This window comes from Bactrocera tryoni, chromosome 3 (genome assembly GCF_016617805.1).
Source record: "Bactrocera tryoni isolate S06 chromosome 3, CSIRO_BtryS06_freeze2, whole genome shotgun sequence".
Classification (NCBI taxonomy): Eukaryota; Metazoa; Arthropoda; class Insecta; order Diptera; family Tephritidae; genus Bactrocera; species Bactrocera tryoni.
The window spans coordinates 5,702,941-5,719,176 of record NC_052501.1 but is presented as its reverse complement, the minus strand read 5'-3'; the positions used below and the strand labels follow the sequence as shown (position 1 = coordinate 5,719,176).

At 35.8% G+C, this 16,236-nt stretch overlaps 3 protein-coding genes across 5 annotated transcripts in view; all 3 read left to right on the top strand.

The window, feature by feature from the left end:
• The first annotated feature begins 402 nt into the window (after positions 1-402).
• LOC120771290 (V-type proton ATPase subunit F 1) lies at positions 403-1,183 on the top strand. Its single transcript, XM_040099221.1, has 4 exons — positions 403-527; positions 590-671; positions 736-941; positions 1,002-1,183. The coding sequence occupies exons 1-4, from the start codon at positions 477-479 to the stop codon at positions 1,029-1,031; spliced, it is 369 nt and encodes a 122-aa protein (XP_039955155.1). The 5' UTR covers positions 403-476; the 3' UTR covers positions 1,032-1,183.
• Positions 1,184-8,462: 7,279 nt separating this feature from the next.
• LOC120772860 (skin secretory protein xP2) lies at positions 8,463-10,879 on the top strand. 3 transcript variants are annotated; one of them, XM_040101680.1, is made up of 4 exons: positions 8,463-8,665; positions 8,739-8,934; positions 9,059-9,128; positions 9,246-10,879. In XM_040101680.1, exons 3-4 carry the CDS (start codon positions 9,120-9,122, stop codon positions 10,236-10,238), a joined length of 1,002 nt encoding a protein of 333 aa, XP_039957614.1. In that variant the 5' UTR covers positions 8,463-8,665; positions 8,739-8,934; positions 9,059-9,119; the 3' UTR covers positions 10,239-10,879. The 3 variants fall into 3 exon arrangements, with proteins under 3 accessions (XP_039957614.1, XP_039957613.1, XP_039957616.1); XM_040101679.1 differs by lacking the exon at positions 9,059-9,128; XM_040101682.1 differs by lacking the exons at positions 8,463-8,665; positions 8,739-8,934 and having other exon boundaries at positions 9,032-9,128.
• Positions 10,880-15,391: 4,512 nt separating this feature from the next.
• LOC120772192 (RING-box protein 2) overlaps positions 15,392-16,236 on the top strand; it is a 42,258-nt gene continuing 41,413 nt past the window's right edge. The window contains exon 1 of the mRNA XM_040100658.1: positions 15,392-15,606. Coding sequence (XP_039956592.1) covers positions 15,442-15,606 — 165 coding nt within the window. The 5' untranslated portion in view covers positions 15,392-15,441. The remainder of the gene's footprint in view (positions 15,607-16,236) is intronic.

Genomic DNA, 16,236 nt, shown 5'->3' with positions numbered 1-16,236 from the left:
GATAAATTTTGAATTAAAGCAACTTTTGCTGTATATAATAAGTACAAAAGATAATTGTAAAATTCATTAAAAATCGAAAAAATTCCCCTATCTGTCCATCCCATTTTAATTCTGGGATGCTCTACTAACATTTTCAGTTTAAATGCAACTTATATACATTAAAAGTTCACATTGTTATGAAAAATCATTGAACAAGACTTTCTTTATCGTATTTTGAAGCTTCTTCATCAAAATATAAATATCTCAGTGTTTATAGATTGTATTTACATTATGCGTTATCCCAGGCTCCGATGAGTTTCCTCGACGCTAAAAAAATTAAGTGAAGAGCGCAACACTCCCTTCTTTTTTAACGGCGATCTTTATAATTTTGTCAGCGAAGCTATGTGTTGTAGATAATTTGTCATTTGACGTATGTCAGCTGACCATTTGCGAACTCTACCTATCCAAACGTAGATTATTGATCAAAAAGTGGAAAAATGGCTTTGCATTCGGCAAGAGGAAAACTTATATCCGTTATTGGTGATGAAGTGAGTAAAGGCAAGCATTTTACAAAGTATATTTATTCCTCACTACCCATATTTCATTTTAGGACACTTGTGTAGGTTTTCTTCTGGGTGGAGTTGGTGAAATCAACAAGAACCGTCACCCCAATTTCATGGTCGTCGACAAGAGTAAGCTAAAAGTATTAAACAATTTGACATATGCTAATATGTAATTTAATGATGACTTAAACAGATACACCAGTGAGTGAAGTCGAAGATTGCTTTAGACGTTTTGTGAAGCGCGATGATATCGATATTATTTTGATTAACCAAAATTGCGCTGAACTCATACGTCACGTGATTGATGCACATACATCACCAGTACCCGCTGTGCTGGAAATCCCTTCAAAGGACCATCCATATGATGCTAGTAAAGATTCCATTCTTAGACGTGCAAGAGTAAGTTTAATTACAAGGATTCGTCCCATACTTTATTATTAATGTATTTTTCTCTTCTAGGGCATGTTCAATCCTGAAGATTTGGTTTAAAATTTAATTTGAAAAATATTTAAAAAAGCAAACTTTTCATTCACAACCCCAGTATTCCAAACTATTTTGTTGTCATTGAATATGTAGTAAGTTCGTTTGATTGTAAATAAATGCAATAATACATGTTAGTCGACTAATTGGTTCCAAGTCTACTTTGATGTTAATCTGTATTATTTAGAAAAGTTAATTAGAAAAAAAATTATTTTGATTTATTCTTTTACTGAGCGCCTGACCTTAGTAAACCACCACCATCGCTCCCGGAAATTATAAAGTGTCTACAAACTGACACGTAACTGAAATCAATGTTTTGCAGATATTTTTCTCGAACAATTCACTACAAACATCCTCGGGCATTAATTTTCTCTACGCCACTGCCTACAAGCTGAAAACAAATAACACGAATTATCTTTTCGAGATGAAAATTCATATATTAGTTGAATTGAAAATGGATTTCAATAGACCATGTTCTCTATCAAAAGCGATAAACTTCAATATTTAGAAACTGAACTGCACCAGAGGGAATTTTAAATTGCATGAAGGAGTGCAATTCTCATTATTTTTAACAATTGCATGAAAATTCTCAAAGTTAATGACTTCGCAACATCAGTAATGACTACGAAAGTATAGAGCTGCACCATAAGTCACTAGCCGGCAACTCTTGTAGTAAAGACAAAGGAAAGGTCACGAGTTTTGACGGTTATTAATTTCATTAGCGTAATTATGCTCTGGTTATTCTAGCTGGTTACACACGAGCTATGTTCTGCCTACAATAAGCCCTTAATGCTCCTAACCACTTTTCTTTAACCAACTCATTCCATTCGCCATTCCGAAACTCCATTCCCGCAACAGTCGGGAATAAGTAACCGAAACGAACCCAGATTATTATCCGGCCAATATGTAACTGTCAACTCGGCACCATTCCTCGAAATTGCTTCAGGAATGTTTACTGGCGCTACAACAACAACCAACTCAGTTTTATATTACAGGCTTTTTATGAAGTTACCAAATTGCTAACTTTAATGCATGTTCAATTTTATGATACGGTTTTACCACACCTTCTTTCGCTGCTATGAAAATTAGAAAAAATCGTATTTTCAGGTAATTTTTGAGTTAGTGCCTGGCACAAAATTCTGTAATTTAAAAGTGAGTTTTATTTTATATTAATATAATTATTCAAGATGTTTTTATTTAATTTTTTTTGCTAATTTTGTAATTATTATTTATTAGTTAATATACATAGAATTACAGAAAATTAGTCATTAGCAGTGAAGAATATCTTAAAAACCCGAAAGTATATAATTATGATGGAAATGGATCATCGGAGAAGGATTAACATGACGTTATCCTTTCTTTGTAATATTTATGAAAGTTGTAGTTGGGGAAAAAGTTTAAATGCAATTATAAACATTTACAATTACATATATTATTTGCCCCATACTTTGCCCTTACCCATTCTTCATAGCAACAGCTACATAAGTATATGGGATATAAAAATATCCCAAATGATAAGCGTTAAATAATGACGTTTCTTGTAAATATTTTGATTAAAAACCGTTGATCGTTTTTAAACTAAATGATTTCTTACTAGGTTTCTACGTATTTCTCACTATTATGATGATTATGGTCAAGGTTGACACGAATTTCTAATCGGAGGCAGATTTGAAAAATAAACGTATTCGATTTGCTTTCTATAGGATAGTCAAAGCGTTGAACAACAAAGGCTTGTATACATTTGGTTAATACATAATAGACAATATTTACTCGCATTTAAATATGAATGGACGCCTAATAAATAGGAAAACATAAAAAACTAATTTTCAAATGAAGGTCGTTGACCAAAATAAACTGCAGAGAATCATATTTACATACATAGTACGTTATACGAATGGACCATGCATCGTATATTAATACACAGATGATTGTAACGTATTTACCTACATATACATACATACGTGTATGTTTTGTTACTGCTAAACCTGCATTGGGGAATTGAACTATGATTGTAAATATGTACATATGTATTTGCATAATAAGTTTTAAGTGTGGTAGTGAATGCAGAATTGTCTTAAAGCGGGTTAGTGTGCGTTGCTTTCATATTATTTTATTTTATGTTGTCGGCGTAAAGTCATCTGCAATGAAAGACTGCTCATAAAATTCACACACCCATAGTGATGCAAGTTTTATCATATTTTAGTTACATAAATGCACAAATCTATCTACATAATTAGTATGTATTCAAGGATTGTAGTATATAAATACATATATCCATATATGATTATTTTCACATTTGTGTTGGTGTAGTTACAAGATCTCCGACAAATTGAGCTATCCACAAGCTATTAGACCTTTTTATATTTGAATTTAAATGTATTTTTTAAGGTTATACAGTATTATAGCTTCAGGGAATTTCTATTAATGTTTGATAATGCCGAAGCCTCTGCATATGTAGTATTTAAATGCATTTTATATTTAAACAAGAAAAATTATTAACTTCGGCACCGAACCTAACAATACCCTTCACAGGTACATTTCTTATGGCGAAACTGGTCAACAGTTTTGCATCTTGATTTTTATCGGTCAGATTTTATGGCAGCTATATGCTATAGTGGTCAGATCTAAAAGATGTATTCGAAAATTGTAATGTTGCCTTGGAAAATAATCCATGCCAAATTCAAAAAAAAATTTTTCCATACAAGGATTTGATTTCGATGGACAGATACATATATGCAATAGTGGTCCGATATACTATGTGTAGGCCAAGTAAATGAGCAGCTCCTTGTGAGAAAAGAACGTGGGGAAAAAAGGTTTGACGTTTCCTATAGGGTCTTACAAACTTCGTGGCATTGGTATTATATCCTGTAGAGGGTATAAAACTTATAACATATAATTGTTAAAGCAATTTATTTAATTTTTGGCTTACTTAGGAACATACATACATATGTATGTATTATATTATTTAATACTGCTAATTATATCTCCTCTGTTTTAGAATGGAATGTTAATAGCCTTCGCTTCGTGTTAGAAAATAATTACTCATAAGGCATTGAATACAAAAATATATTTATTACCAAATTCACAAGAATAGATAATAAGTATTACTAAATCAATACCAATCACCTCATAGTTTCAAAATTTCTAAAATATTTTTATAAATAATTGATTTTTTATATTGCTATGTAATTAGTAAGGCAAATTTTGATCAGCCGTTTTCGTGAATAAGGTAACTTGATCCGTGACCAAAATTTCACTTTAACGCTAGCATTAGTTTGAAGGACTAAATACCATACATAATTATTATTGGAAATCCGCAAAGAAAACTTTTTAAAAGATGTTGCGTCGAAATTTTCACCAAGGGTTTTCAATACATTCTTTGATCAAATTTCATCCGCACCGACAAAAAAATACTGTTTCACGTATTTTAATATAACTTTTTATTAACGTCTTGAAAATAGGTCCCTGAGACAAACATGTGAACGCTTAATCTAATTTTCTATACACTTGTTATAAGCCTCGGCTGTAAGGCCTTCTGTGCCTTAAGCAAATTTTGATTTTTCTAGTTTCGGCTCATTTTTGGAGCGCCATTCGGACAGTTTCGGCGTCTCACGTTTCGCACCATACGTTTCGCGTCATACTAACAACATTATTCATAAGAAATGTTCAGATCCTCTGCTATTTATTAACTTTTTCGGTGTTATCATCATTAAGAGATCTAAATGGACAACTTTCTTGGGGCAAGCTTTCGATAACACACAATTGAATAACTTGTGACATTAAAATACCTGTCTTCGTAATAAAGTAGACTCCCCACTTTTCCAACAGTGTGAACGAACTATTACGTAGGCGTGATTCCACTGGTAAACAAACAGTGGTGAAACACACTTTAAAGGACATATGGAGTTCAAACTTCACACGAACATAAAAAAGGTTGTACTAAGCTATAAAAAAATATTTTTAGCGATTAATTTTGTGCAGTCTAAATGGACCAGTCCGGGTCAAATTTGATCAGATGACATATCTCGCATTTGTTTAAAACTGGTAGGTCGACAATCTTTAGATTCCTCCTAGAACTATTTGCTTGAGTGGTTTTCCACAGTCCGAAGTAGTAATGATTGTATGTATCGATATAGCGGATTGAATAAAAAATAATTTCCAAGTAAAGTTTTTGGTCAAGATAAAAAGGATTAAATTTTTTTTAAAGACATTCTCAAAATTTTAAGAAAATTATTAGCAAAACATTTTTTTTTGTATTGAAGCCTTTAACAATGTATTCGCAATGATCCCATGACAATCTGATTTGTAATTATTTTTTATTTCTTTGATTCCCCAAGGCTCAGCAAAGCCTACTTTTAATTGCATATACATATATAATTTTCAAACGCACGAATTTAATAAGACCACATTTAAAACAAAAAAGTTAATCAATTGGTTAACAAATTTCCGCATTCGATCTCATCAGATAGCATACATATTATGTATGTATATACATTTCTATACAGCAAAAAATATATGTAAGTATGTATATGCACAAGAAAATGTTGAAAGCTACCGGTCAAAACATATGGTAAATAGTCATAAAACTGCTACATTAAACGTTGTTGTATAATCAACATGAATGTGTGTATGTTTTATCGCTTTCAGACGTCAAATAGTTTACACTAACTAAACTTTACTTCAATGGCTTTTCTCTACACTAAAAAGTGAAAAAAATGAACTCACTCAAACTCCTTTTTCCATCAACACAAATATACATACTTATGTATGTATGGAAATAGGTTGTGTGTATGCATGAGTGCATCATATCTATGCTTCAGATTGCGAAATAGTGGCGAAAACCGAATAAACGCAGCAATGAAAGAAATAAAACGAAGATTTGCAGGAAGGCCGGAGCGCATTCGCTTGGCACTATCAGGTTTTCAATAACAACCGTTAGATGATTTGCTGAAGATCAACAGTCACTGCACGCGGCTGGCCAGCTGCCTGGATGGCTGCAATTAGCCATGCGCTTTCTTCCGTAATTGAAATTGAAAGCGAGCCCAAGACCTACACCCCGATGAAAGTGAAAATAAAATTGCATTTTGAGGTTTTATGGTTAACGATACAGTTAGCGAAGACTGTTCAAGTTCATTTACTCACTTACACAACCCGCGTGTGCTCGCGTGTGGTGTCAAATTTCCAAACAGCCAAAACGGAAGCTGCTTGTTGCAAGTAAATTGCTCTTTACATATTATACATATACATATTTGAATATGTATGTATGTATATGCATGTATTTGCATAACGTTTATATGTATGTATGTTTGTGCATATGGCTGTGGGTCTTTATGCTGCGTACAGCCAGCTTCATTGTTCGATGTCAATGTCTGTCTGCAGCGCTTACATTAATCTCCGTGTGCCACTAAAAGTGCAAACTAACCGACTGAGTGCAAATAAAATTGACGCTAAAATTATAAAGATATCCATATACTCGTACATGCACGCCGAGTGCCAGCGATTTCGTAAGACCTACACGGGCAGTGTGCTAATTTAAATTCGATCTCAGTGCATGGCATGCTTGATTATGTACTTATGTATGTGTGTGTGAGTTGAAAATCGGCGCATGCAACAAGCTGGCGCTGTAAGTTCGTCGTCAATGTACCGTTGTAGCCGTGCCGGTGTATCATTTCCTTTTCGCAAGTCGGTGTTGGCATGAATGCACGTTGGAGTGCGGAAAACAGGTCGTTGATATAACCAGCCGAGCATTGAATGCTTTCCTCTTGTGGCAACACTCTAACGCGTCGAGCTTTTTTGGGAGACTTGCTCGAAATGTTTACCAGTTTATGGTACTTTGCGAATCTTGTTCATCGTAATGCTTAGCGCTTACGAAGTACCCTACATGAAACGATGGCAATTAGAGAGGGTGATTATTTCATAGAGATACAAAGTGTGGTAATTTCTCAAAAGTTTGGTTTTTAGCACGTTAAATAGTTACTGAGCTAATCCTTCTTTATCTTCTTCTTTACTGGCGTAGAAATCGCTTACACGGTTATAGTTGAGTTAACAACAGCGCGCCAGTCGTTTCTTCTTTTCGCTAGGTAGCGCCAATTGGATATTCCAAGCGAAGCCAGGTCCTTCTTGACCTGGTCCCTCCAACGGAGTGGAGGTCTTCCTCGTCCTCTGCTTCCCCTGGCAGGTACTGCGTCGAATACTTTCAGAGCTGAAGAGTTTTCGTCCATAGGAACAACATGACCTAGCTAGCGTCGCCGCTGTCTTTTAATTCTCTGAACTATGTCAACGTCGTCGTATATCTCATAAAGCTCATCGTTCCATCGAATTCTATATTCGCCGTGGCCTGCGCACAAAGAACCAGAAATATTCCGCAGAACCTTTCTCTCGAAAACTCGTAACGTCGACTCATCAGATGTTGTTATCGTCCATGTCTCTGCACCATATAGCAGGAAGGGAATAATGAGTGACTTATAGAGTTGTGTTTATGTTCGTCGAGAGAGGACTTTACTTCTCAATTGCCTACTTAGTCCGACAGGTGCTATTGTTGGCAAGAGATATTCTGTGTTGAAATTCGGGGCTGACGTTGTTATTGGTGTTGATGCTGGTTCCAAGATTGACGAAATTATCTACGATCTCGAAGTTATGACTGTTAACAGTGACGTGGGTGCCTAGCCGCGAGTGCGACGACTGTTTGTTTGATGACAGGGGATCATCAGATTTCGTTTTGCCTTCGTTCACCACCAGACCCATTTGCTTCGCTGCCTTATCCATTCTGGAGAAAGCAGAACTAACGGCGCGGTTGTTAAAGCCAATGATATCAATATCATCAGGCTACGTCAGCAATATCAACAGTCATAAGTACACTTGTAAAAGATGGTACCTTCTCTGTTTAGCTGTGCAGCTCGAATTATTTTCTTCAGGAGTAGGTTGAAGAAGTCACACGAAGGGAGGGGAGTCGCCTTGTCTGAAACCTCGTTTGGTATCGAATGGTTCGGAGAAATCCTTCCGAATTCTGACTGAGCTAATCCACTGTACGGATATTATAAGATCTTAATGTGACCAAGAGCAAAATCGTTTTAGTCGTGATATTTCTGCGACAAAACGACAAATGCAGGATCCTAAAGGCGGAGTCCGCAATGCTAGTTTTTTTGATGAGAAAATTGTTCACTAAACTCTTTCTGAGCAGCTTGTACTTTTGAACAATTTACTTAATCTAGGGTTGGTACTTCCCACCGAAGGGGAGCATTGAACTTTTGCTATTTAAGCTGTCCAACATTATTGTTAGTTGAAAGATGAAAGGAAAACACTCTGGCAACCCATATTATAGTATTTAGACCATATTTGCGCGCTTTTCTTAGCAGAAGGCTACTTATTTAATCGAAATACCGTCATTTTATGTATATCGTCTTGGACCTGAATCAATTCTGATAATTGCACTAGGACTTATGACTTATTCAGTGCAACATAGAGCTTTTTGGAGTTCTATTTCCTCTAGCCACTTTATTTTGCTCGAGTTTAAACCAAAAATGGAGGCAAAAAAGGGACAAGGAAATATCTGTAATTTTTATGCAACACTTTAAGTTCACGTCGGAAAAAAGCGATTGTGGAATAACACAAACAAAACCTTTCGCTAGCGGGCCACACTGTAGGTACTTATAAATCGTTTTATAAACTAATGCTAATTACTTATTACTACAGTTAAAGTTTCTTTTGTTTCTGCAGACTTGCCACTAATAATTCGGCTAAAGCCACAACACTTAGTATTGCTACAATATTTTTAAGCTGCTACCGTTTCAACGTCTCTACGCCAATGGCGCTGTTATTGTAGTTGTTGTTGTGGCGGCGCTTATTATCATGCGTTGTAGTTGTTTTTGTAATGCGGTGGTCTCTGCTGGTATTACCAATGTATTGCCGCATGGTAAGTAGCGCATGGCAGGCGCAACGATTGCTACAATAGCGCATGCGCGCGCAGCTTTTTCACATGTATATAAAGTAAGCGTGCGCAGCTGAACAAGTCAGTCCCAACTTGGATCTCGTTATAGGCTAAACAAACTTTTTGTGTTAATTCTCCTCTATTGGATCGTTCAAACCGACAGCTCAACAATGCGCTTGGTAATTAAGAAAATCAAAAACAAATAATAATATTGACGAGTGCATCCGTAGTGATCCAAATGGTTGTGTGAATAACCTAACTTAATTTAATATTTTTTTATTTTATTCCATTTACAGTTTGTACTACCTTGTCTCGCCTTGTGCGTGGCAATTGCCAATTGTGCGCCGGCAGCTGAAAAAGCTGATGCTGCTGCAGCAGAAACTGCGAAGGACGCCGTCGAAGCAAAGGATGATAGTAAAAACGTCGAAAAACGTGGTCTTCATCTAGGCGACTATGGACATCATCATCATGAACACATAAAGACCATCACTATTGAGAAGAAAGTGCCAGTGCCTTACACCGTTACCAAACACGTTCCATATACTGTGGAAAAGAAGGTACCCTATGAGGTGAAAGTGCCTGTACCCGAACCATACTATGTCGAGAAAAAGGTACCCGTACATGTTAAGGAATACGTCAAAGTACCAGTGCATGTACCAAAACCATACATTGTGGAAAAGAAAGTGCCTTATGAAGTTAAAGTGCCCGTTGACAAGCCCTACGAAGTCAAAGTGCCCGTGCCACAACCCTACGAAGTCATCAAAAAGATCCCCTATGAGGTGAAGGTACCCGTACCACAACCCTACGAAGTCATCAAGAAGATTCCTTATGAAGTGAAAGTTGAGGTACCTGTGCCCAAGCCATATGAGGTGATCAAGAAGGTGCCCTATGAGGTTAAAGTGCCCGTAGAGAAACCATACCCCGTCGAAGTTGAGAAACCATACCCAGTCGAAGTTGAAAAACCATATCCAGTTGTTGTGGAAAAGAAGGTACCTTACGAAGTTAAAGTACCAGTTGACAAACCATACAAAGTCGAAGTTGAGAAACCTTATCCAGTACATGTAAAGGTGCCCGTGCCACAGCCGTACACGGTGGAGAAGAAGGTACCTTACACCGTCGAGAAACCAGTACCATATGAAGTTAAAGTACCCATTGAGAAACCATATCCAGTTTACTCAGAAGTCAAGGTACCAGTGCACAAAGAGATTCCCATCCCAGAAAAGTACCACGTTGAAGTGCCAATCTTCCACAAAGAAGAACATCATGACTATCATCATCATGGCTATTAAATGATGTTTCTTATTTAGCGTGTTCACAAACTGTTGACGAAGAAGGCTGAGTAGTTCTAAAATGACTAATAATGATATTGTATGAAATCACGGCGAACTAGATGAAGACCACGGATAATAAAAATGTTAATTGCAACCAATTGAAATGAAATGAAATCGACGAAATTTGAGAATTGCCACCACAGATCGCGAATACAAGTAAAAACAAGTGGATAGAAACGAACCGAAGGAAAGGATGAAGCTTAGTAGAAGGAAACCAGAAAACCAATCAAGCAACCAATAAGTTAAAACATGATCACTCCTAATTAGTCCATCCGAAGGTAATCACAAAAGTACGCGCGCATTAATGTTGAGCTGAACGGGAGTAACACCAAAACAACAACAAAAATACCGACGAGGATGTTAATAAAGAAGCATTAGCACGATAACGAGAACAAGGAGGACCGATGGCCAGTTGGAAGAAAGGAGAAGTAGTGAAGGAGAGCAGAAGTGGAAGGACGTTGTAGTTGATGTAGAAGTAATGGAAGGGGGTTCAATGGGGCAAGCGAGACTGCGGCACTTAGCTAACAGTTATGTTTGCTCCGTTATTTTCCATTGTATTATAAGCCAAATGTGTTATATATTTTTATACAACTTGAAAACTGCCCTAGGCTTAATATTATTTTATTTAATAATAAGTTAAAGAAACACTCAAATTTTTTACAAACTTTTTTATTGCAAGAATGAGATGGACAAAGGTGGTAAGTAATATCTTTTTTTGTGGAATTTCTTCAAATTATGACTTGACAATATGTGTGTTAAATTTTCATTTGAAATTGAAAATATTAAAAGAAAGAAAGTTGCTATAGCAAGGTCTTCAGTGGACTCGTGTTGGGTATAATTTTTTAAATCATTTAATATTTTTAATTATTTATTGGCCTAATTAAAAAGGTTCAACTCATCTAAGGCAACTTATACTCCAGTTTTGGCGCATCATTGAGCAATTTAATTGCACTAACATAACGACAACAACAACATTGCTTTTCGTTACGCTCAGTGCACAGCGCCACACAGTGAAAGCGAAAACGCGCACGCACGTACACACACACACTCATGCACATGCAGCTCAAGGCAAGAAAGGCAACATAGGCCAACCAATAGAAACCAACACACGCGTGCACACATACATATAGGCATTTGCGATGCACCTGCCGAACACTTTGGCAAACCTGTTGCATTGGAGACCACACATTTTGGTAAGCTTTGTGTGCATTTTTTCTTTTCTTTGTTCGCGAACATGACTGCGTGTTGTCAATATAACATACATACATACATAGGTATAAGCAAATGTGCATCAATAACTATTGACACATTTAACAGCGCGAACGTGTAGTTGGGGGAAAGGAGAAGCAGCCGCGGTTTTTTTGAGTTATGTAATGCAGTCAACGTTAGCGCGGCTATTGCATAAGCATTTGCAACTAACAATGAAGGTAAAATGCCAGCGTTATGCATTAAAGTATGTGTATATACAGGTAAATGCACATAAACCTTGCGCTTATGGAATACGCAGATGTTTGTATGCACATATTACACATAAACTACTATTCTTAGTGTTTCTACAGAACTACTGCTCGGAGCATTGTTCATTTTTAAAAAGTGGTTATGAAATTTACTATATATGTATATATTTTTTAAATTCTACAGCACCTCTAGAATATTCGTTGATCTCTTTTTCGGAGATACTGCCTTGAAAACTTGTGTACTCGAGGCTAGCTAGGCTAAGTGCGCCGTTTTTAAACGCTTTTTTCTCGAAACTGTGTTTTTGAAGCCGGTTGGGGAGATTTCTAGAGAACAACTCAACCGATCTTCATGAAATTTTACACAGTATTTTGAGACATAATTCTTAAGGACTTATCCGGTCAACGCGGGCGCATCTTTTTCTGAAGGAAATGATTGTTTTTTACCCCTTAATTTGAGATTTTTTTCAACAACTAAATGTATAAGATCATCTGCTTCTTTGGGGACAGCCTAAAAAAGACGAATTTTGGGAATTAAAAAAATAATACATCAATTGTTTTAAAATGTTAAAGATATATTTATAAATAGATATTTTAAGAATACACAGTAAAATTTTGGAAGACAGAAATCCAATGTTTTTCGAGTTACATGCGATCTTTGACGGCGACAAGAAAAGCTGCAGTTATTCCGCTTTTTTTCGTAGATGAAACCTAAAAAAATTGCTCACTAGAAGATATCGTCCTAACAATGACTTGTAGTCGACGACAAACCAAAAATTAACGAACTGGCAACATTTAAAAAAGTTAAATATTACCTCATATTCTGGTCGTTGATCTGCCATAATTCTATTTTTGATCGGATCAAAATCAGCTAGTAGGTCATTGTATAGAGAGCTATGGAGCGTGCGTGCACCGACGTTCCTAGCGAATGAATGAGCAGTTGGTCAGTTGTCTTCGAGCACCTGGAGTTAGGACAAACATTTTCGCGCGACGTGTTTCTGTGAGTGGTGCAAGCCGAAAATGCAGCATTCGTTAGAGCAGAGGTACACGATTGAATTCTGTGTGAAACTCGGTAAATCTGCGACAGAGCCGTTTTATATGATCAATCAGGCTTGTCCAGATGTTGCTTTAGAAGTAGTGTGTTTCGGTGGCATCAGGACTTTTTGGATGGCCGGGTAGAGGTCGCTGATGAAGATCGGATGAATGAGTAAATCCAAAGTGAAAACGATGCTCATTGTCTTTTTTGACATCAAAAGCATCGTCCACCTTGAATTTGTTCCTCCTGGACAAACCGTCAACGCCAAGTTTTACGTTGAAGTTATCAAGAGACTCAAACGAAGGATCAATCGGGTCCGACAAAAAAGCATTTTGAGACGACAGAGGGGATCCAAGCAGCATGCACCTCGGATCTCAAGGCTATTCCGGAGAATACCTTCCGTGACGCCTTCAATGCTTGGAAATAAAGAAATAAATTTTTTAAATCGACTCAGTTCTAGTGATAGTGATCGAAGCATTTGTCTTCTGTTTCGAGAAAAGTGCGTTTAAAGATTAACTAATTGAACTGAGTTATATTTTAGAAGGCTGTAATTCAAAACTATTTGAGTTATCGCTTTAAAATTTTAGTACATTATGTTTTAGTAAATTTGCTACAAATTTCAGAATATAAAATGATATAGTGGCTCTGCCATTTTGTTCATAAATGTACTTTTTAATGCTGGATGCCAAAAATGGAATTCTTCTTTTTCTGCCAATACGTTGTGGTTGCTGATAAACTCATCCTCTCAAACAGGCCCATTCTAGTGTCGCCTTGGACTGTGAAAAATAATATTTCTACTGTGTTTTCTCATTTATAGTATCCTATTTTTTATTACTTGCTTTTTGTGGAGCAAGTCTATAGACAAAATCATTTTCTGCAGAGTCTGTTAAGTAAATAGTATAATTCAAAATAATGACACTTTTCCTGCACTCAGATCTCAAGAAAATGGTCTAATGAAAGAAATTAAGCGGCAATGAAGAGGTACATCATCATCGAGACAGTCATATTTTGGAGCAACCGACATACCATACTGCAAATATGAAATCGAAGCGATTTTCTAGCAAACAAACATTAAGTAACAGAATTATTTCGCAGTACAAAATATGCGTGTGCATTCCGATACTCTTTAAGGTCGATATTATTGAATAACATATCTATTATTGTATATAACATTATACCCATGTGCAACATTGACCAGAGAGCACAAAAGATATTATGTGTGTGTGAACACAATACCAACAAATAAAGTGCAATTGATGTTGGCAATTTGGCGGAATGATGGCCCAGTTTTTGTACTTTTGCCCTGGCGTATGAGCTCAACAAGCCGTGCCTGCATACATACCTATATACATATACTATAAGTAGATATGTATTTATGTAAGTATGTAAGCCTCTAGTTTTGTTACTTTTTAGCTTTTGTGTGTTTATTTTTGTTGTTGTTATACCAGCTATGTGGCAGCTGATTTCGGATAGTAGTTGGCAAGTATACAATTATTACCTGTACGCGCATGCCTACAAACACACACATAGATATAATATTAAAGAAAAAATGTGTTTCATGCTAGATTTCATCAAAAATATCATAAGTATAAATATTTATAAATAAACTGATATACATATGTATACTATATATTTGAAGAAACATCATCACAGTTAAAAGCTAGTTGTCAGCCCTGATGCTCTGATCTGGGTTTCTATATTAAATGTGATGTATGAAGAAAAAATTGAGAAAAAATGACTTCAGAAATATACGCGTAAATGTGGTTCCAAATGTTTTTAATTTGACACTTCGAATTTTTCCAAAAATTATACATTTTTAAGTTATGTGTTTTTACCAAATGAAATAAATGTGCATTACTATATTTGCGTGCGTTTGCTTTAAACCTGAGTGAGTCATGGTAATAGACGAGCACAAAGAGACTAAACTCCACGAGTACTCAACGAAATCTTCAGCTTACAGTTATTTCGAAATTTGCAATACCGTAATACAGCAACATAAAACTTTTTTATTGCGACCAGCTTTTATTGGTCGCTTCTGATGGTTTCAATTGAGTTCAGTATCAATTACATACTAGCATTACAGCAGTCATCAAATACAGTTTTTAATTGCAATAAACTTGTAAACGGGCAGTTAAATTGATATACATACATATATATTTACGTGATAATACATTTTTGGCCAAAGGGAATACATTGAGTATGAGACTATGAATCGGTTGCTCCATATAGTACCTGTAAAGACAATTATAAATATAAAAGATTTGTATTTGATACTACGCAAACTGCAGCGGGCAATCATTGAATCACCTGTTAATTACATAACAGCGCTACCGGCGATTCTAATAAAGTTTCTATGTGTTTCTTAAGATCCAATTGACAATTTTAACAACAATTTCTTACGTAAACGTATTATCGGTGGCACGGTGTGTATGCGTAAGTTTTCCACATTAGTTCTTTCAATATTTTGGAGTTTGTATAGCTGCTACTGCTGGGTAATGTGACAAAAATTTTGCGAATATATCTTTGACGCACACCATTTCAACGAAATATTTAACGCTAGTGAACCCTATGTTTTGTTTTCTATTGTGTCAGCATCACCCTCTTCTCGGAATTGAATTTTTAACATTGCAATAAACTTTATTACTGGCGGTTCAAGGAAGTTTTGTAAGCAATGGTTGATGGTGAGGATATTGAAAGTTCCATGGACAAACAATTCAACGATAATGACGGAGGTAAACCGGATAAAATGTTTACGTTGAAGAAGTGGAATGCTGTGGCTATGTGGAGCTGGGATGTTGAGTGCGACACTTGCGCTATTTGCAGAGTTCAAGTAATGGCTGAGTGACTACCTTTTCTACTGTTATTTTATGTTATACAAAGCTCCGTAAAGAGTTTTTAATACATTATCCGGAATCAGTTCAAAGAATTGTGTTAATAGTAAATTGTACATTGTGCCTTGCTGTTAAGAAGAGCTCCACTTGAATTATCTACTAGAATATTTTGCAAAGAACGTATAATATTTTATTTTAGACGTTTTCTATACTTGTTGAGTTTCTGGAAACTCTTTAAAATTTATACTCTGTTTCAGATAGTACCTTTCTTTAATTAGTATAATATTATTCGAATTTTGTACAACTGGGTACCGTATATTATTATTCTTTATTTTAAACGGCTTAATTGTTTTTCAATAACGGAGAGTAACTTCGGTGTGCATTTTTCACTTAATTGAATTCAGTATACATATGAATATTCTCCTACCTATTTAATTTCCTCAAGGCTCAAACATAAACCTTTAAACTGCAGAAGATCACTTAACTGATGTGTATACTTTCACAGCAACTGTTTTTTCCTGCGTTTCTGCAATATATTGTATTTAGTATGAGAAAATATAATTCAATCTGTAGACAGTTTAAAATCATAATTTTACCAACTAACTGTTTCAGATATGTTTCAGCAACGTATCGTT

What these genes read in the sequence shown, in the direction of transcription:
- LOC120772860 (XM_040101679.1), top strand. Translation starts at nt 8,893, where the DNA reads ATGCGGTGGTCTCTGCTGGTATTACCAATGTATTGCCGCATG. An exon ending in TACCAATGTATTGCCGCATG is followed by an intron (nt 8,935 to 9,245) that starts GTAAGTAGCGCA and finishes TTCCATTTACAG; the next exon opens with TTTGTACTACCTTGTCTCGC.
- LOC120771290 (XM_040099221.1), top strand. Translation starts at nt 477, where the DNA reads ATGGCTTTGCATTCGGCAAGAGGAAAACTTATATCCGTTATTGGTGAT. An exon ending in TATCCGTTATTGGTGATGAA is followed by an intron (nt 528 to 589) that starts GTGAGTAAAGGC and finishes ATTTCATTTTAG; the next exon opens with GACACTTGTGTAGGTTTTCT. An exon ending in CCATTCTTAGACGTGCAAGA is followed by an intron (nt 942 to 1,001) that starts GTAAGTTTAATT and finishes TTTCTCTTCTAG; the next exon opens with GGCATGTTCAATCCTGAAGA.